Source organism: Octodon degus, unplaced genomic scaffold, assembly GCF_000260255.1.
Source record: "Octodon degus isolate 3935 unplaced genomic scaffold, OctDeg1.0 scaffold00034, whole genome shotgun sequence".
Classification (NCBI taxonomy): Eukaryota; Metazoa; Chordata; class Mammalia; order Rodentia; family Octodontidae; genus Octodon; species Octodon degus.
Window position 1 is genome coordinate 12,970,138 of NW_004524610.1, and position 16,308 is coordinate 12,986,445.

A 16,308-nucleotide genomic window follows, 5' to 3' on the forward strand; every position below is an offset into this window, starting at 1 on the left:
CACTGCTAAATAAATAAGCAAAAGAAAAACGTAATTGGGACACAGCCATCACACTTACATTACAGATAAGTCTCGCTTGCTTGGCTTATTTCTTACAGCAGGCAATACAATTTTACTGTTAGGATAAATACAGTATGTAACTCAGGGTGGTACAGATTTACCTGCATCGTGGTTAAGAGTATCGTTCGTCCGGCAGGACAGTGTTGTGTGACGTTTGGTAAGACCTGCTCTTTGGCTCCTGTTAGGCCGTTTCTTTAGTGCTGCTGCTGTCCTGTGCATCATGTAGTTAGAACTGTCCAATTCCAGATGTACTCTGAAATCCAAACAAAATATGGTCTTTATACCACAGAATGAAAGGAGAATCATTTGAACAAATGTTGCAAATTGTCCTGGAGGAACTAATTTGTCTCCTGACATTGTTTAACAAAACTGACTTAACTAAGCAGTGAGGATACTGATGGTTAGTCATAATGTAGATTGTATTTATAATTCAAGCATAATCATATAATTATTTATCTCTTATAAGAAGATGTCCATCTAGTTATCAGCTCAAGGATGGTCCCTGAAGGCTTTGCATGTGTATCGATTATTAAGAGGATTTGAGAACAACACACAAGGACTTCTTGCCTGCAGTGGCCTGTTCCATCCTTGGTACCCTGCTTTCTGTGTCTGACTGTCATAGAGCAGTTCATGATTCGTCTAAAAGTTACGTTGAGTGCTATCTTCGCACTCAGGTTTCAGGGTGTTCAGTGTGGCACTGGGTGTGGACCTGCAGGCAGTGGGGGTTTAATCCATCCCAGCTGCGTGATCCCAGCCGTGTTACTAAACACTGGGTGCTTCCATCTGTTCGTGTCTGTCAGCAGGAGGGTGATGGTGTAAATCTTCCATGATGAGGGCAGACAGAGTGCCAGCCAGGCAGTAGATGATCATTGTAAAAGGGGAAACATGTTTGATTACAAAAGTGTAGCTAGCTATCAGGGCTCCAGCCCTTGTTGTGAGCGTAGGCTCACAGGGGTAGGCGGGGTCATGATCTTCCTTCCGGTCTCAGCTCTGCGGTGTGCAGCCTGTGCAGTCGTGCCTCGGTTTTCTCCTGTGGAAAGTCCACGTGGTCCTGGTGGCCATTGTTGGGTTATCCTGAGGACTGTATGCCTCTGTGGCTCAGGTGTCTACAGCATTAGTTGTAGTACCCTGGAACTGCACATCGACGTGCAATCACTGAAGGCCCAAGCGAGTCAGAATGAAGTGTCTAGGCTTGGGACTAGTTTTTTTTTTTTTTTTTTTTTTACATTTATTTATTGTGTGTGTGGGGGCAGCTCAGTCCACCAGGGGGCGTGGCTGGCTGGCATGTGGTGCTGGGGGATCGAACCGCAGTCCCTGTGCTTTTCCAAGCTTGTTCCAAATAGGTGCTTTAGACCACTGAGCCATCTCTCCAGTCCCCTTGGAACTGTTTGAGGGAATAGTAATTTAATAGTACTTTGTTTTGATTTAGCGATCTATTTAAATTTTTATTTGCTAAACCAATTTTGATTTTTTTTTCTTGAAAATCATCTAATGGAGAATTTCATATTTAACATTTGATTACATAATCATTTCTAATAGTTTTTTCTATTTTTCTTAATTTGAGTTATCTCAGCTTTGTTTTGTAATTCTTTACAAAGAAATTACTAGAATTCATATATAGTTCTTAATTTTGTGGATTTTCTGTGTATTTTATTTTTATTTGTAAAGCCTGTAGCTGAATATCTATATTTTAGTTACTGTCTTACCTTTTATTGGTGAAAGGAAGCCTCATAAAATAAGTTGATTTGGAAACTGCACATATGGTTTTAAGTGAAGTTGGCATATGAATTTTTTCTTTATTATCTCATCCAGTTTTAGCTTCCTAACATTAATTTGATAACTTTTCTTCTTTTTCATATTTTTTAAGTGTTTTAATGAGATTGTTCCATAAAATTAACCTCATCTGTAGTGAAATCATTGTTCCCTGGACTTCACATACTGTCTTGCTTAGCTTTATTTTTCTTTCTTTCTCTCTTTCTTTTGCTTAGCTTTAGATTTCCTTTTTTTTTTTTTTTTTTTTGTCTTTTCTGTACTGGGGCTCAAACTGAGGACATGGTGTTTGCCAGGAAGACACTTTTGCCACTGAACCATCTCTCGGGTCCTAGATTTCCTTTTCTTTTTTGAAATAAATGCATTCTTTGCAGAATCGCTTTGCAGGGGAGAGATATGAGTTTCCCTTCCTTGGCTTCCCACCTAGTGGTGTGGTCGTGGGCACCTGAAGGAACCCTAGGGGCCCTTAGTCCTCAGCTAGGTCCTGGTGTTTGAGGGTTTGCAGTCCTTGGTGACAGTGACATCAGGGTGGCTCAAACACAAGTTGGTGGTATCCTCCTGCCTCTTGGGGCGTGGCAGAGCTGTGACAGCTCGCCTGAGCCTGGGCTCCCTGAGCGCAGGCACAGCGTCCTGGGGCAGGCATGGTGGGCATTCCTGGACACCGCAGCAGGGATGAGTGAGGAACAGGGCTGGGGGGATGAAGTGATGAGGTGAGACGCAGCCTCGGCAGGGGCCACCGCAGGCCACAAGCTGCTCTGGGGTGGGCCCGAGTTCAGGCTTGGGAATTCGGCCTCTCTGCCTTGTAATTGCCTGTCTGCGGGTGTTGGCTGGGTTGGGTGCACAGCCTTGGCAGGGGAGGCCTGGGCAATTCCTGGAACAGGAGGCGGCCCAGGCCTCAGTGTCCAGCAGGTGGGAGAGTGAGCATCTTACTCCGTAGGGTGAGCCCAGCAGCTGCGCGGCACCCCCTGCTGCCCTCTGGTTGCTGGACTTGGTGGATTTTTTCTTTTCTTTTCTTTTTTTTTCATTTAAGGAAGATCAAGCAGAAGAGAAAACAACCATTTCACACTTCTTGGGTTAGCCAAGCCAAATTGAACCCAGTCTTTTGGCTTAAAAAAAAAAACAAACCTAGCTCTTCAATCTTCTTTCAGAATTTTAGCCTAGAAACTAATTCATCTAGTGTTGGTTTTCAAAACCTAGGTCTTCTTTAGCTCTAGAAAGCTACCGTTAGCTCTAGTTCAGATTACTGATTGTGGCCCACTTCCCTCTTTTTTGACTGGTCATACCTGTTATTCTTGGGCTGACGTCAAGGGTTGACGATCAGAGTATCAGAGTAGGCGAGCAGGGCTTCACAAGATCGTTCCAGAAGTGTGTGCTTAGCTGGGCTGGAGCCGGTTCCCTGCTGCACCAGGCGTTCCCTCAGATTCTGGGTCCCACAAAGCCACAGCTGTGGGGTGGGGCGGGGACTGTCACCAGCCGACCTGGAGCTAGTTTATTCTTCTCATAACATACAGTTTGATACGATAGACGTGTTTCTGCAGTGGCAGTAGTCCAGTTAACCCCTTGTTCTCTCCAGTCTGCTGGTCACTGCATTTAGCACAGGTTTCACAAGAGTATGTTTTATTTTTCTACATTTTGCTACAGTGGCTCGTTCCCTTTTCAGAGCTTGCTCTCTGTTCTGTAGAGGTGGTGTCCCCTGTGGCTTAGTGACTTCAGGAAACTTCTGCCAGCACATCAGGGCACCTCTTCAGTGCTTTCTGGGACGTTTCACCAGAAGCCCCCCACAGTGACCATCTACTATATCGCTGTTGAGTCCAGAGAACACTCCCTGTGTCCTTTGTGGAGAACACGACCCGTTTATTCCTCCCTCTTGTGCCCGGGCAGAGTGCTTTCAGATGGAAGCCCGAAGGCCAGGGAGCTGCGCATGTGCCGAGCCCTCTGGCACTGAGGGCATGAGCAGGGTCTGCTCTGCTCCATTCTCAGTGGGAGGAGCGCAGCCTTCCAGAGCCAGCTGGCTGGGCCACTGGGAAGGCGACAGAAAGCCCTTGCCAGAGAGGATGTGGTGGCCTCCCAGGCGCATGGAATTCCCTTCCAGGGCCGGTAGGATCGAAGACCCAGGAGGGTCTTGAGAATGTTTCCTGTAGGGCCTTGGAGCAGATGGCTTTGCAAAGGTGAAGCTTCTCTCTAAAAAGACGTTTCCCCTCTAGTGTCATCAGTTAATTCAGTTTAATTCAGTATAAGTATGTGTGAATATAAGCCCCTTTTGGCTGACTTCTGCCATGTTGAGGACTTTGACCTGCAAGGCTGTACTTAATTGTTGCTGGCATCTTTCATCTCATCTACCTGGAAGGAAGAAGAGCTCATTCCCACTCCTGTGGAGAGGCCCATTAATGAAGGTTTCTGTAAGTCAGCCTTCCAGTCTCTTGCATTCTTGTAGAAGGTATGCCTGTGTTTTCCTTCCTACAAGCAATCTTTCTCGTGGGTGCTCCTATATACAAAGGGTTGAGTGGTATTTTGTAATAGGCTAGATTTTCGCTTGAAAAGAATCTGGCTTCATTTTTGTTGTCTGCAGCAATTGTTGTGTTGTTTTGATTGTTAACCTTGAAAGGGTTTTCAAAATCATCTTTCATGGCTGAGATTAAATTTCTTGGAAGTTAATTGTATCTGTTTTCCTTTTATAGTCATTGGTTGGTAAACTCATTTTTAAAAATAAGTTAACATGTATCTCATTTCTGCTATCTTTGTTTTCCCCTTTCATAGTAAGCTGATTTTAAAGCCATCTACAGATTAGGGTACAAAGGTTAAAGATTCATCTTTATTCTTGCCATTTTATATCTAGTATACAATCCATTATTTACCTTTCTTTCAGGGTAGAAGTAATTTCACTCTTCTCTAAGTGGCTCCTAGATATCAGAAACTAGGATAAGCATTCAGAAACCAGCGTGTCATCCTTACAGCAGTACTGTTACATACCTTCAGCCAAGTCACTGGTGACAGAAAAGGGATTGGAACCCCTTTACCAGGCTTACTCCAGAACTCACCCTCTTGAGGAGGGCCCTGTGCTTGCTGTGAGGACGCAGAAGACCCAGGATGTCCTGGGTGCCCCGTGTCACAGTGTGGTGTGGGTGCGGCGGGGCTGGACCGCCGCTTCCTGTCATGTTCGCAGTTCCTTCACGCTTCTGTGTGATGCCGGCACGAAGGGAGGCGTTTGGAGGCTGTGGTGCCTCTTTTGTCACAGGCTTAGAGGATCGGGAATGAGTCAGAGAAAACCAAGTGGAACAAGAAAGAAAGTAGTTCGACCAGACATTCCTGGTCAAGACCAAATTCTTGAAGCATTGACTTCAGGAAACTTTGCCACTGTTGAAAACTCCTTAAAAGTACCTTTTCCTGCAGGTAGATAGATGGCTTGAAGGTAGTAATAAGTAAAATGACACTGACAGAAATGTCTTCTGGGATGAAAATCTGAGTTTTCCAGGGCTGTTGTGTCCCTTCAGACCGTCCCTTCCTTCCTCGTGACCCTGAGCCAACAACTGGAGCCAAAGTCTGCTTGGATTTATTTTAGTCCAGATCACTTCATTAGAGAAGAAAAGCTGGAGCCACTTTCCTGTGTAATTCAATGACTCAAATACACATGCATGCAAATGAAGGCACCTTCTTCCTTCTAGCCTGCCTTGTGGAGCATACGTAGATGCTGAGCTCCTGGGACTATCGGAGTTGAAAGGGATGCTTTCAAATTGTATTGTGTGTATGTGTGCACATGTGTGTGCATGTGCTTGCACAAGTGCTGGGAGCCTTGCACATAGCTGCTGGGCAATGCTTTGCCACTGAACCCTGTCCCTACCTTCCTTCCTCTTTTGCTAAACAAATAACAAAAATTCTTGAACACTGAATGATTTTAAAAGAATAAAAACAGGCATGGAGGTTTAGACATTTAGCTCATAATTTGAGATTGGTTTGGTCAAACGTAGAAAGGGAGATCTTAAGGACTTCGCAAGTTGCCCGAAGCCCTGAAGTCTTTCCTGTGGGGTGAGAGCAGCCGTCCTGTAGCAGCCCACTGGGACAGAACGAAGATGAGGCGGCAATAGCCAGCATTCCGGGGGATTTAAATTTTAGATTAGCTTTTTTTAAACAAGAAAAGTTATTAGGTAATTATGACAACAATAGGAAATGAATTACTATTAAAAAATCTACCATTTATAACAGTGTCAGAAAACTTCAGACACATAGGAATAAAAAGTTAACAAAAGTTATGTAAGACTTTTAGTAAAAATGACAAAACATTAGTACTACATTTAAAATGCACTTGTGAGAATCCTCACAGAAATGAAGTGAGATACAGTAGTCATGGATCAAAGACTTCATATTGTAATGTCACTTCTTACCAAATTTATGTATATTCAGTGGGAAATCCAATCAGAATTTCAGCTTTTGGGGCTGGGGAGATGACTCAGTGGAATAAGCAGTTGCCTAGCAAGCGCAAGGGCCTGAGTTCAATTCCCAGTTCCGCAAAAAAAAAAAAAAAAAAAAGAATTTCAGCTTTTATTTTACCACCAAAATTTAAAATATATATGAAAATGAAAGGGAGCGAGGCTAGTCAAGATAGTCTTGAATCTGGTGTCACAAGACATTGGGACACTTAATACGTGTTAGCAGTTAACTGTGAGTTGAGGTGGAGAGGGAGGGATAAAAGAGAAAATCTGGAGCTAGGGAGATAGCTTGGCGGCATACGTGCCTGCCTGGCAAGCGCACAAGGTTCAGAGATCAATCTCTGGAACCACATGCTGTGCCACTGATGTATCAAATAAATAAAGGATTAAAAAAAAGAGAAAATCTGGGAAATTCACAGTAATGTCTGTATGGAGACCTACACTGTGTTACAGTGGGGAAGGAAATTGTGGTTGAGCAGTTAGAAATTGAGGCAGAAAAAGCACTAATATTGATGTTTCCTTCATAAGTATGTAGCAAAAGAATTTCAGACAGATCATAGATTTAAGTATAAGAGGTAGGCCATAAGGTATGCAGAGAGAGCTAGACCAGGTGCCCTTCGTGACTTGGAGCAAGGAGCGACATAAAACAGGAAAGGAAAGTTACAAGCTAAACATAGTTAAGAACTTCTGTTTTTCAAAAGATGCTAGTAAGAGGGCAAAAAGGAAGACAAAATAGGGGAGGTATTTATAATATATATTCCAACAAAGGACTCTGATTCAGGATATATGTAGGTGACATCAATTAATCAGTCTGAATAAGATAAGACATTCTAGTGGAAAAAGTTGACATAAAACATGCATGTGTACTTCACAAGAGAGAGTCTTAATGTGGACCATAAACATAGGAAGCAGTTTTCAGGTGTCAGGTGTCACCAGATAACAGTTGTGACCACGTCACGTATCACTGTGCACCCACATCATGCGTAAACTAAGGGCCTGCACAGCGTCTGTGAGAACACAGCGATGAAGCTCGGAGGCTGAGGGCGGAGTATGCTGCACAGGGATTCTAGAGAACTGTCAGAATCCGCCGAAGCTTACTGTGCGCAGTTGCTGGGACCTCAAGGCTTTCCCCCTCAGTCTTTGTGGCACAGGAGTGCATGCATGTGTTTACAAAAGAGGCGTGTGCAGTCGTGTTTTCAGCAGCATTGTTGGTCACGTAAATGAAAACAATTCCAGTGTCGTCCAGTTGACTGCTTAGTATTCCAACCAAGAGAAACCATGCAACGAAGAGAACATGAATGACAGCAAGGGCAGCAGTGTAGGTGAGCTGGAGCATGCCGCAGAGAAGGCGCCAGTAGAGTGTTGTCCATCTAAACACAGCTCCAGGCCAGGAGAGATGATGCTCTGGGAAGGGCAGCGGACGCCTTGATGGAAGGAGGCGATGACTGGAAGCATGTGCTGACCGTGTTTGATTTTCATTATTGTTTAATCTTCTATCAGTCTGTGTTTGCAGTACATAATGATCACGTTCGCCACAGGTTGTTGGTGCATGCACAGAACACTTCTTAATTTCTTTTGTGCTCCCTTCTCCCCCTTCCCCTTTCTTCCATCTTTTGTTTCTTTTCCCCTTTGCAAAAGATCTATCTCCATTTCCTGCTGTTTTTATTTTGCTCTTTAATTTGTTGATACTTTAGGTTTCTCCTATGAGAGCAGTCACATGATATTCAAGCTTGTGTATCTGATTTTTTTTTTCACTGTAGTAGATGCAGGGTCTCAGTGTACAGCTCAGACTGGTAGCACTCCTGTTTTCAGCCCTCTAGCTTTGGGATTGCAGGCGTGCACCACCACACCTGGTCTCGGTGGCCAGGTCAGTGCACCCAGGTGCAAGACCCGCGTGGCGTATGGTGCCAGGGATTGAACCCTGGTCCCTGTGCTTGACAGGCAGGTGCTTACTCCCCTGAGTCATCTCACCAGCTCCATCTGATTTATTTCACTTAGCACTATGGTCTCCAGGTGAATACATTTTTCTATATAACTCATATTCATCTTTCTTTATAGCAGAGTAGCTTGATCTAGTTGTTGGTTACCTTGGTATGTTGGCCTCAGAAAATTCAAAAGCAATTTTTGCAATCTTATTCTTCAAGGAAAGAAAAATAAATCTCACTTGAACTAGGTAGCTGCTTGGAGTGGGTTTGTGGTGGAATTGGTGCCTGTGGCCAAGCTGCGTGTGGGTGGCAGTAAATGTGGAGCAGGTGCCTTTGTTCTACAGGGCTTGAGGAGTGGCTTCCAGGAAAGGCTTCTGTTCTGTAGAATCACAAGGAGATTGTCTTGCCAAGCTCTGCATCAGGAGTTCCGAGACAAAATCCATTTGTGAGCCAGTGACAGTTCCTGGTTTAAGGAGGCAGCAGCAGACGAAGTTTGTGTTCCAAAGTCTAGTGCGTGACTAGAATGTTCTATAGTTTTAATCTTCTTCTCCACAAATAGTGGTACACCGTTTGTCTTTCTGCTGTTTTATTCTTACTTCAGCAATGTGTCACACTTACTGGCTGTTTAAAAAGTCAGTACGTTTAGTAAACTGGAATGAGCAAGCCAAGAGTGAGCCAGAGACACAAGGAGTAGCTGGGCCTGGTGCACCTTCACACGCCAATTGGAAGCCATTGCCTGTGGGACATTCGAAGTAGAAGCAGAACACACACAGTCCCCTGAGGAGGGGCTGCTTTCCCTGCCCCTAAGTCTCTGAGGCACGTGTCTTATCTGCAGCATCTAAGCGTCAGTAGTGAGCCACAGAACGCAAGGTGTGTAATTCTGGGTGCTGCGGCCCGTGCGTGAGTGGAAGGCGTACATTGTTTGATGATGACGGAGGAGAGCATAATTCAGAGAGTAAGACGTTGAAAGAGCCAGTGTTTTAGCTGCCCTGCTCCCTCAGTCTCATTTTCCAGGCGACATGCTTGGTGTGCAGGACCTTTTTGCTGCTTTTTAGAGAGTGAATTCCCCTTTGCTTCGATTGCTCAGGAGCCCGGGAAGATCCTCCGGTGCCGCAGGCGCAGCGCCGGTCAGCCGTGTTCCTGTCCTTCAAGTCCCCAATTCCATGCTTGCCCTTGCGCTGGGAACAGCAAAGCAAACTTCTCCCGACTGTCGCCGGCATCCCTGCCAGCAGGGTGTCCAAGTGGAGCACAGATGAGGTACGCAGACGTGTAATTTTCTTCCTGTTGGGTGTCAGATACGATAGTGTTGGATTAGAAATAGTAGATATAGTGAAGGGAGGAAGGATTTAGCTGAGCTTGCTTCTTTTTTTCTTCCTGAAAGAAATTATTCTGAAATGCCTCTAAAACATCTAGGCTAAGTGTTTTCAACATGCAGAATTTAGCAGATTCTGACTTTTTTTAAAAAAAATATTTGATGTTATTTTTGACAGGTGTCAGAATTCATCCAGAGCTTGCCTGGCTGTGAGGAACACGGAAAAGTCTTTAAGGATGAAGTAAGTGTGCCCTACTCTGCAGCGTGTTACTTAGTGAGATCAAAACCCTGAAGTACCAGGGGTGGGAAGGGCACTGAACAGTGCAGGCGTGCAGGGATGGCTTGTGGTGAAGTTGATGAAGTGGTAGACAGCTGCCTAATAGGCAGCATTAATCAGCTGTAAAAATGTCTCAGGAAAAGATGAGATGCAAAGGAATATTTGCAAGTGCTGCTCTCTGGTCACTAGACTGACTCTAAACCCACACTCAACACTTGATAGCCTGCATTTAGGCTGTTCTTCACCCAGAAAAAAGCCAAAGAAAGAAAAAAGCAATGTTTTGAATAAAGTAAAATTAGTTCTCATTATTTTAAAAATCTAACAATATTAAGATTAACTCTTTTTTTTTTTTTTTTTTTTTTTTGTGGTACTGGGGATTGAACTCAGGACCCTGTGCTTGCCAGGCAAGTACTTATTCTACTGAGCTATCTCCCAGCCCTAAAATTAACTCATTTTGATGCTTGTAGTAAATAACATTCTTGCTGAAAACAATCCCTTGGATCCTAAAATTTCTCAGTAATATGCATGATTTATGATCAAAAAATACAGTGATGGATTGCTTTTGAAACTTCATTACAGTAAAAGATATAAATTCCCTTCAAAATATATCCCCCACCACATACAGTTTAAGTACACCTACCTCATGACTCATGCCGCTTTCTGAGGCAGTTCTGGAAGTCCTCTTTGCAGTGTCTCTAGTTGTGTTGTCAAGGCTGTCTCGATGGCCCTGCATTGATTAAAAGTGGTTACATTTCCTGGTCCTTTTGACTTTGGTGAAGAGGCAGAAGCTGCAGGGTGCCAGGCCTGGTGAACAAGGTGGACGCAACACACCGCAGTGTCTTGATGAGGCTCCTTTTGCATTAGATGGCACGCAGCAGCAGCAGTCACCAAACTTCATCACACCTTGTGAAGAAAACCATAAAAGAGTATTCTTGGGGGCTGGTGAGATGGCTCAGTGGTCTAAAGCACCTACTTAGAACAAGCTTAGCAAAGCACAGGGACCGCAGTTCAATCCCCAGCACCACATGCCCAGCCAGCCAGCCCCGCCCCCTGGTGGGCTGAGCTGGCCACACACACACACACACACACACACACACACACAAATAAATAAATAAATAAATAAATAAATAAAATAAAAATTAAAAAAAATTTAAAAAGAAGAGTATTCTTGGAACTTCTTCAGAGAGTTGCAGCAAGAGTGAGATAAATGTGTCCAAGCGAGGGAGAAGATTTTGAGGGGGATTAATGGTGATGTGTTTCACTGTGTACGCTTTTAAGATTTACCATATGTTTTGATCAGTCCTTATATAATAAGATATTTATCAGAGTGTGCCTCTGGAGGATTATTTTACTAAATATTTCCAGTACTCCAAAACTTCAGTTACATGGAGCGTTGGAATGAAAAGGGATGCGCTTCCTGATGACCCTACAAGGGTTCCCACTGGGGGCATTAGCAGGCCTCACGGAAGTGTAAAGCTAACCCCTTGCTGGTGTCTACCCCAAGCAGAGCTCTGCACTATGGTTCTAACTTTCGTTCTAAGTGATGCTGCTGCAGGCAGAAAACAGACTGAGTTGCCTCAGAGGCTTCCTGCAGGTCCACACACGCACGCTGTGTGCCCACATGCAGGCTCGGCTGTTAGGGCCAGCGCGCTTTCAGCTAGGAGCATGGGAGGCGCAGGCCCCACTGGGAGTCCGGCCCTGCTCACCAGCCTGGTCATGTTGGTGACGCTCTATTTTTTTTGTTTGTTTGTTTGTTTTCTTAGAGACAAAAATATAGAAAAAAAATTTTAATTACTCTATTCTTTTTTCATTTTTATTATTTTTATTTATTTTTTAATAATTTTATTGTGAAATTGCAAGACAGTTTCAAAACCAATTAGTAGGCCAGTTTCAATAATAAATACATTGCATATTGTTGTCTTCTTAGTGGTCATTCATAGTACAAGATGCAGACATGCTATCCTGTCCAAACACTATTAGTACACATCTTTCTTCTCATTGAATTAAGAGAAAGTAGCTGTGTATCTACCCTATTTTGTGTCTACAGACAAAATGGTCCTTCCTTTGTATCCCCTTTTTTTGTTTAGTCCTGTCAGAGATGGGTATTCCACTGGCATCTAAATACTATAGGTGTATGAATTCAGCAGAATATCCCAGTATAGTCCAGTAGTGCATCATAGCGGTGATGCTCTAGGTGAGCACCTGCTCATGGGCACGGACCTGACTCTCAGCGGCCCTTGTCTGATGTGCAGCTCACTGCAGAAATGCCGCGTTGCCTCCCGAGGTGATCTGTCATTGCTGGTTATTCAGGCTCTGGGTTTGCTTCCCTAGCTCCTTAGTGTCTGTGTAGACCCGGTTCAGTGAACTATACCCCTGAATAGGCATGGACATGGGCAGGAAGCTGCTGCTCCTGCTTGGAGGGTCATTAGTTTTGTTAAAGTAAATTTATGGTATATTTTTTAAATTCTGTTTTTTCTGTTGACACCCAGATAATCAGTATAGATCTGCTTAATTATGTAACAAAGATTCAGGTTCAAAATGATGTGGGATTTTTTTTTTCTTTGATGGCATTTCGCACGAGCCCAGAATGAACTCAGATTGGCCGTCCTCCCCCCTCAGCCCCCAGAGAGCTAGGATCATGGCGTGCACCATCATGCCCGGCCGTGGTCTTTCTTTGAATAATTTCTTTATTCATGGCATGTAAAAAGTAAAACACTCAGTTACATACCTTGAAGATACAATGCCACAGGATAAACGTTCCTATTCCAAAAGGCAGAACCAGAGGATAGAAACAATGGGACCAAAGCAGTCTTGCAACCCAGCAGGCAAGCGTGAAATTCATGCCAGCACCCAGGACCGGCTGTAGTAAGGTGTGGACTCCAGATGCCTTGTGTGGCCCCAGCCCTGTCGTCTCTCTCGGGCAGATTCTGCTCGCTGCCTGCAGCTTGCTCAGCAGACACTGCGCGTTCCTGGCATCTCCCACTTCCTGAGGTCTCCACTGTACTTTTGACTTTACTTTCACAGCTTCACACACTGCTCTTTCAGGGTCACACTGCCTGTCCTGGCCTCCCAGGCCTTTTGAAATCCGAGTGGATACCATCCTGACCCTATAGCTTTCACATTCTGCATGCATCCAAGAGCAGCACCATGTAGCTGGGGTCACTGGCTTGAACAGCAGCCAGGCCACCTTGGACTGTGGATGCAGAGGCCTCTGAGTGCTTACATGGTTTAACAATGTGAACCAAGTCCTGGGAAACTAATACCCTAGGCAGCCGTTTTTAAGGAGGGTGCCCTGGAGTTATCTTCTCAAAGCAAAGTTTTTCACTTTTACACCATTGAGCCCACAAAGTGTAAGGTCTTACGGTTCTTCACATAGCCTCAAGGGATCTTGTCTTCCTTATTGTCCTGATGTAAAGTATGAGACTTATTTTTAATGCTAGTTTTTTCAGCAACCAAGCTCTCTTCTGCTCCAGCGTTACAAGCTCTATCTTTTTGGCGAATCTGAATACTTTTGAAATGAGCCTTTGTACTTGTTTCTCAGTGTAAATCTTCCTGATCAGTAACCATCCTATAGCTTGAACGTTTATCTGTCCTGGAACTTCTTCTCCCAGATGAACTGCTCTGCCACACTTAACCTCAGTCTCCCAGAAAACCTTAGGACATAAGCAAAACATAGACAGATTCTCTTGCAGAGCGTAACATATGTGAGCTCTAGTCCAACTGCCAATGGAGTCTTTGTGCTTTGTGTCCACGTGAACCTTCCTGAGTGTAGTCCTTAACATCTGCATTTTCATTAGCATTCTGGTCTTCTGGGCTGTGACTTGAATCTTCTGTTAAGTTCAGCTGACTTCTGTGTCTCCAAACCTTCCCAACTCCTTCAGTGAACCATTTCTAAAGACTTCTAAGCTTCGTGGTCCTGTATTCCCAGCAGCAACCAAATCTGTCTAAATGGCTTTCTCATCCCTGGACACAAGACCCAACATGCACAGCTTAAGGAAGGGACGTTTAGTTTGGTTCCTGGTTCCAGTCTGTATTGCACTTGCTCCAAGACAGAACAGTGTAGCAGAGGAGCATAGTTAAGGAGAATTTGCTTCCATCCTGGCAGTTAGGAAGCAGAGAGAAAAAGAAGGAGCTGGGAGGCAGCTGCACCCTTCCAGTCTCGGCCCAGTGAGCCTCCTCCCCTGACCAGGCCAGGGGAGTGCTTGCAGGGTCCCTTGCTCTTACAGAAGCCCTGCCCCTGAGCGTGGGAGGCTCGTGGGGGACAGCTAGGTATGAACTGTAATGTGCCCCCATCTTTGGAGACTCTTCAGGGACCATGCTTCCTCTGAGCCAGATCTTCAGAGGAGCGGTGCTGCTAGTATCTCTGCAAGCATGTACTCCGTCACACCTGTATTCATGACCTGGTGAAATTTTGCTAAATTCCTACCTTAGGGATATTACTCTGTGAAATAATATGATGAGATGGATGCCTTAAAAGTTGTAAAACACAGTTCTTGCCTAGTAAGATTATCTCACATAATTGGGATATTGGTTTGAGTCCTAGAGGTAAATTATAACACATTCAAAGTCTGACAAGCCATCTCTTTTTTTCTTTCTTTTTTTTTTTTTGGCAGTACCAGGGATTGAACTCAGTACCTTGCACTTGCCAGGCAGGCGCTTACGCCACTGAGCAATATCCCCGGCCCCTGACAAGCCATCTCTAAAAGAAGAAGTAGATATACTAGGATCAGCTATTATTAGAAGTCATCCTTAACTTTTGTTTTCCATAGTACAGGCCCTGTTGAGTGCATTCTTAACACAGGGAGATTCTGACCGTACCTTCATCACTTACATGCTGGGGTGAAGCATCATCTCTCACCTGGCTTCATGAAGTAGTCTCCTGATACATTGCTTTGCTTCTCTTTTTACTGCTCTGCTGTCTACCCCAACACAGTCTCAGTGATCCTGATAAATTGCAGCCAGATCATGCCCCTCCTCTGTCCAGCTCCTTCCAGGAGTTTCGTGTCTGAGAGTAGAAGCCACAGTCTGACCGTGCCTTGCCCCTCTTGTTCCTGGCCTCTGCTTACACTGCCCTCTGCACTTCCCCACACCAGCCTCCTCGCACGCCTCAGGTTTTCCAGCCTGCTGCAGCTCACCCTTCAGCTGATCATGACTCGCTCTGCGTGGATGCCAGCATTTCAGTTAGTCCTCCCCTGACTGTCCTACTGCAAAGTGCCATCTGCTGCCACACGTGCCTGCTCATCTCCCCGCCAGCCCTGTTTCCTCATAACGCTAGTCACCTTCCAGCTTACTAATGAACTGCGTGTCCCGATGGCTTGTAGTCTTTTTCCCACTACTAGAATGTGGACTCCGCAATTTCTGCTTTTTGCTTGCTTGTCTATTCGCTCCTTTTGGTTTTGCTTGTATTGCTATGTGTGGGCCCTTGAGGGTGTTTAGAATAAAATATTTAGTGTATTTTTATTGAATGAATTTATTCATACATTTGTACACTGAGGAAAACAAAGAGCAGATCCCTGTGACTTAGCGTTCAAGCGCTGGAAGACAGCCCGAGCCCACAGAGGGAAGAATGGTGCCAGAACAAGGGGCCACTGAAGTCCAAATTCTTTTTCTTCCTTTTGGGCCGTTAGCAAGTTAGACAGCATATGTCAAGTAAGAAGCAAGCCCAAGAATGCATTGCCGGATCACAGTTCTTAAAGTGTGCACTGTGTTTGTTTATTTGCTTAGCATATTTGGATGTTACAGGGTCTCACTATGCAACCTGGACTCGTAGTGATCCTCCTGTTTTCAGCCTCCCTGGTGCTGGGATTACAGGCATGTGCTCCTTTTGGTTTTGCTTGTAGTGCTATGTGTGTGCCACCACGCCCGGACTCTGTAGCTGGCTCAGCTCACCCTGGGGGTGGGGCTGGCGCAGCATGTGGTGCCAGAGATTGAACTGCAGTCCCTGTGCTTGCCTAAGCTTGCCTAAGCAGGCACTTCAGTCTGCTGAGCTATCTCGCAAACCCAAAATGTACACTTTCTTAAATGAAGTGTACCTCCTTCCTATGGAGGCTCATCCTGTGGCTGTACATCAAACCAGCTTGTCTGTAGTACACAGAGGATGGCACTGGCTTCTACATACGTTTTCTTTGCAGTAAAACCCTATAAATAATAATCTATTAAACCTTAACCTTCTCACCCTGCTCTTCAAATCTCAGCCCCTTGGTTCTCTGGTTACTTTTATCTTTGATCACTTATCACCTGCACTCTTCTGTGGATGGGTGAGGACACCCCACAGCTGCTGCCCGCCTTGGGCAAGCTCCAGATCTAATAGACTAGTACATCTCTGTAGTTTGCCCTTTGGGAAACTAGTGTGTTGTTTGAAATCTTCATTACAGCCTTAGAAGACTTCTCTGCGCCTGCGCCTACTCTTGAATTCTGCCTGGGGTGGGAAATGGGAATGGGTGTGCTTTCCTCCTGACTCTCTTTGTCAGGAGAGGTCCTTCGTGGCTCAAGATGTGAGACCCCAGTCTGTGTCTCTAAAAAGCTCAATATTCCTCAGAC

General features: G+C 44.9%; 1 protein-coding gene across 4 annotated transcripts in view; it reads left to right on the top strand.

Moving 5' to 3' along the window:
- The window catches only part of L3mbtl3 (L3MBTL3, histone methyl-lysine binding protein), a 113,190-nt gene that overhangs the window by 94,584 nt on the left and 2,298 nt on the right, over positions 1-16,308 (top strand). For all 4 annotated transcript variants that reach the window (XM_023714280.1, XM_004630254.3, XM_023714281.1 and 1 more), the window contains 2 exons: positions 9,267-9,436; positions 9,670-9,732. In XM_023714280.1, the coding sequence (XP_023570048.1) occupies positions 9,267-9,436; positions 9,670-9,732 (233 nt within the window). The remainder of the gene's footprint in view (positions 1-9,266; positions 9,437-9,669; positions 9,733-16,308) is intronic.